The sequence below is a fragment of the Gracilinanus agilis genome, chromosome 5, assembly GCF_016433145.1.
Source record: "Gracilinanus agilis isolate LMUSP501 chromosome 5, AgileGrace, whole genome shotgun sequence".
In the NCBI taxonomy this organism is placed as follows: Eukaryota; Metazoa; Chordata; class Mammalia; order Didelphimorphia; family Didelphidae; genus Gracilinanus; species Gracilinanus agilis.
The window spans coordinates 109,928,024-109,930,131 of NC_058134.1; the positions used below are offsets into that span (position 1 = coordinate 109,928,024).

Here is a 2,108-nt window from a genome sequence, read left to right on the forward strand (position 1 = left end):
CGAGTCTCTAGCGGCTCCTCCCGCCCGACTCCACCAATGAACCCCAGGGAACTAGGAGCGAAATGAAATTGGGGGGGGGGGGGGAGGAGGCGGGGCTTGAGATAAATTTCGTTTTCTTCTCTTGGGGCTGCCTCCAGTTTCGATTTGGGGCTGGCCCCGCCTTTCTCCAGCTGGTGCAGGGCGCGCCCCCATTTCTGAGGCGAGGCTAGTCCCGGCGCGCGCGTCTTCTGCCGCGGAGAATTCCGCCGGGGCCAGGGCGAGAGGAGGCTAGACGACCATGGCCCAGAGAGCTCTAGGCCGCTTGGTCACCCACGAGTTGTGCGCTGCCGGGGGTAGCCTGGACCTGGGGGAGCTGGTGCGGAGGCTCCGGGCCGGCATTAGCGAGGAAGTCCTGGAAAAGACGCTGCGCAAACTGTATGAGAAGCGCTTCGTGTTGCGGACGCGCTCTGAGGACTGCGAAGAGGGAGTCCGCGGCGCAGGTGGAGGGGGCGGGGGCGGGGGCGGCGGCGGCCCTGAGCGCGGTCCGGTTGTGGTGGTGGTGGCCGCCAGCGACGTGAGGTTGTGCCAGGCGTACTCGAGCGTCTGCGACGGGAGCTGCGGGCAGCTGCATCTCTGCAAGTTTTTCCTCTACGGAACTTGCAAATTCAGCAACTCCAGGTGAGCGTCCGGCCTGCGGCTCTGTGTTGGGGGGGATGGGATGGGGTGGCTCCCCGCGGGCCCGGCGCTCACCTGCCCGCGACCCCTTCCCTCCCGGGTCAACCCCAGCCCCTCAGCACCCGCCCAGGGAATCGCTATCACTATCCGGCCAGAGCTCCCAGAGCTCCGTAACGTTTATCTAGCGCTTTTGCCGTGCGTTCCTTCGAGCCTCCCTGCTACCTCGGGAGGGAAGTGCTCTTGTTATGTCTCCATTTTACGGAGAGGCAAACCCAGGTTAAGGGATGACTCGGGGAATTGCTTTAGAGGCTTTAGGTCCTTGGATTCTCGGAAGCACCCAGTGAGGCAAGCGCTGTCATTATCCCCGTTTTATAGACGAGAAAATAAAGGGCAAGAGGCGAAGGGACCTTTCCAGAGTCGACTCAGTTGAGTCAGAATTCGAACTCGTCTTCCGGACTTCTGTGGTTTCCTTATTCAAGTCAACTTCTAGTTGCTTCCGGACTTGGACGGTACCCTGCAAAAGAAGGAGGCAAAAGACCAGCGTGTATGTTAGCGCGTACTCCGAAAAAGAATTAGCCCCCAGTCCTCAACAAAACATTTCGGGGTGACTCGGGGAGGGGGAGGGGACGAAAAGGAAGGCGGAGGAACGACCTCCAGAGGTTGCGGCCACCCCTTTCCCAGCCCTTTTCTTCTCGCCCTTCACACTTCAGAATTTATCTAATTCTGACCCGCCTTTCTCAACTGTAAACAGTGCCATTTTGCACGTGATCTTCCTGCTGGTCCCGGATTTGTAAAATCAAGACACTAATTGCCCCCACCTCGATGTTTCATGGGAGGATTAAAGGAGGTCGTGAAGGAACTTTGGCACCCCGAAGCCCCAAAACGTGAGAGATCTTATCGTTAAACCTCACAAAATGGGTCCTGGCTGAAGAGCCCTTCGTCATACAGATGGGGAAAGAGAATTGCAATACGCCTTTGGGTCCATTTTCTGTAATAGAAGTATTCTAGAAACGTAGGGGAAAATTCGATAAGTTCCTAGGAAAAAACATTTTAAGAAGTCATTTTCTTGTAAGTGTAGTGGACAAAGTCTGGACAACCCGAGTTCAAAGAGTTCAAATCCTGTCGTATTGTTTACTCCCATAGTGACTTTGGTCACATCACTCCTTTGTTAAATGAAGGGGGTGAATTTGGTGGCCTCTGGCGCCCCTTGCAGCTCTTCTTGGTTGAACTCAGGTTCTTTTTTGTAAAGTAAGGATTCCCACTCCCCATTTTCTCCTAAGTAAATCCAGCTTTTGGGTAATGCTCTTGCTGAAAGCAGGACCCACCCGGATGTAGGTGGAAGCCAGCCGCCTGGTGAAGAGATGGGATTGTGGTTGGCCAGGAAGGATGGGAGAAAGAAGGGAAGAGATTTAGGAGAGCCTCTCCCCCCCCCCCCCCCCCCCCCCCCCCCCCCC

At 56.3% G+C, this 2,108-nt stretch overlaps 1 protein-coding gene across 1 annotated transcript in view; it reads left to right on the top strand.

Annotated features, from left to right (window-relative positions):
* The first annotated feature begins 277 nt into the window (after positions 1 to 277).
* Positions 278 to 2,108, top strand: part of PARP12 (poly(ADP-ribose) polymerase family member 12) — a 37,885-nt gene continuing 36,054 nt past the window's right edge. Inside the window, exon 1 of the mRNA XM_044678229.1 lies at positions 278 to 657. Coding sequence (XP_044534164.1) covers positions 278 to 657 — 380 coding nt within the window. The remainder of the gene's footprint in view (positions 658 to 2,108) is intronic.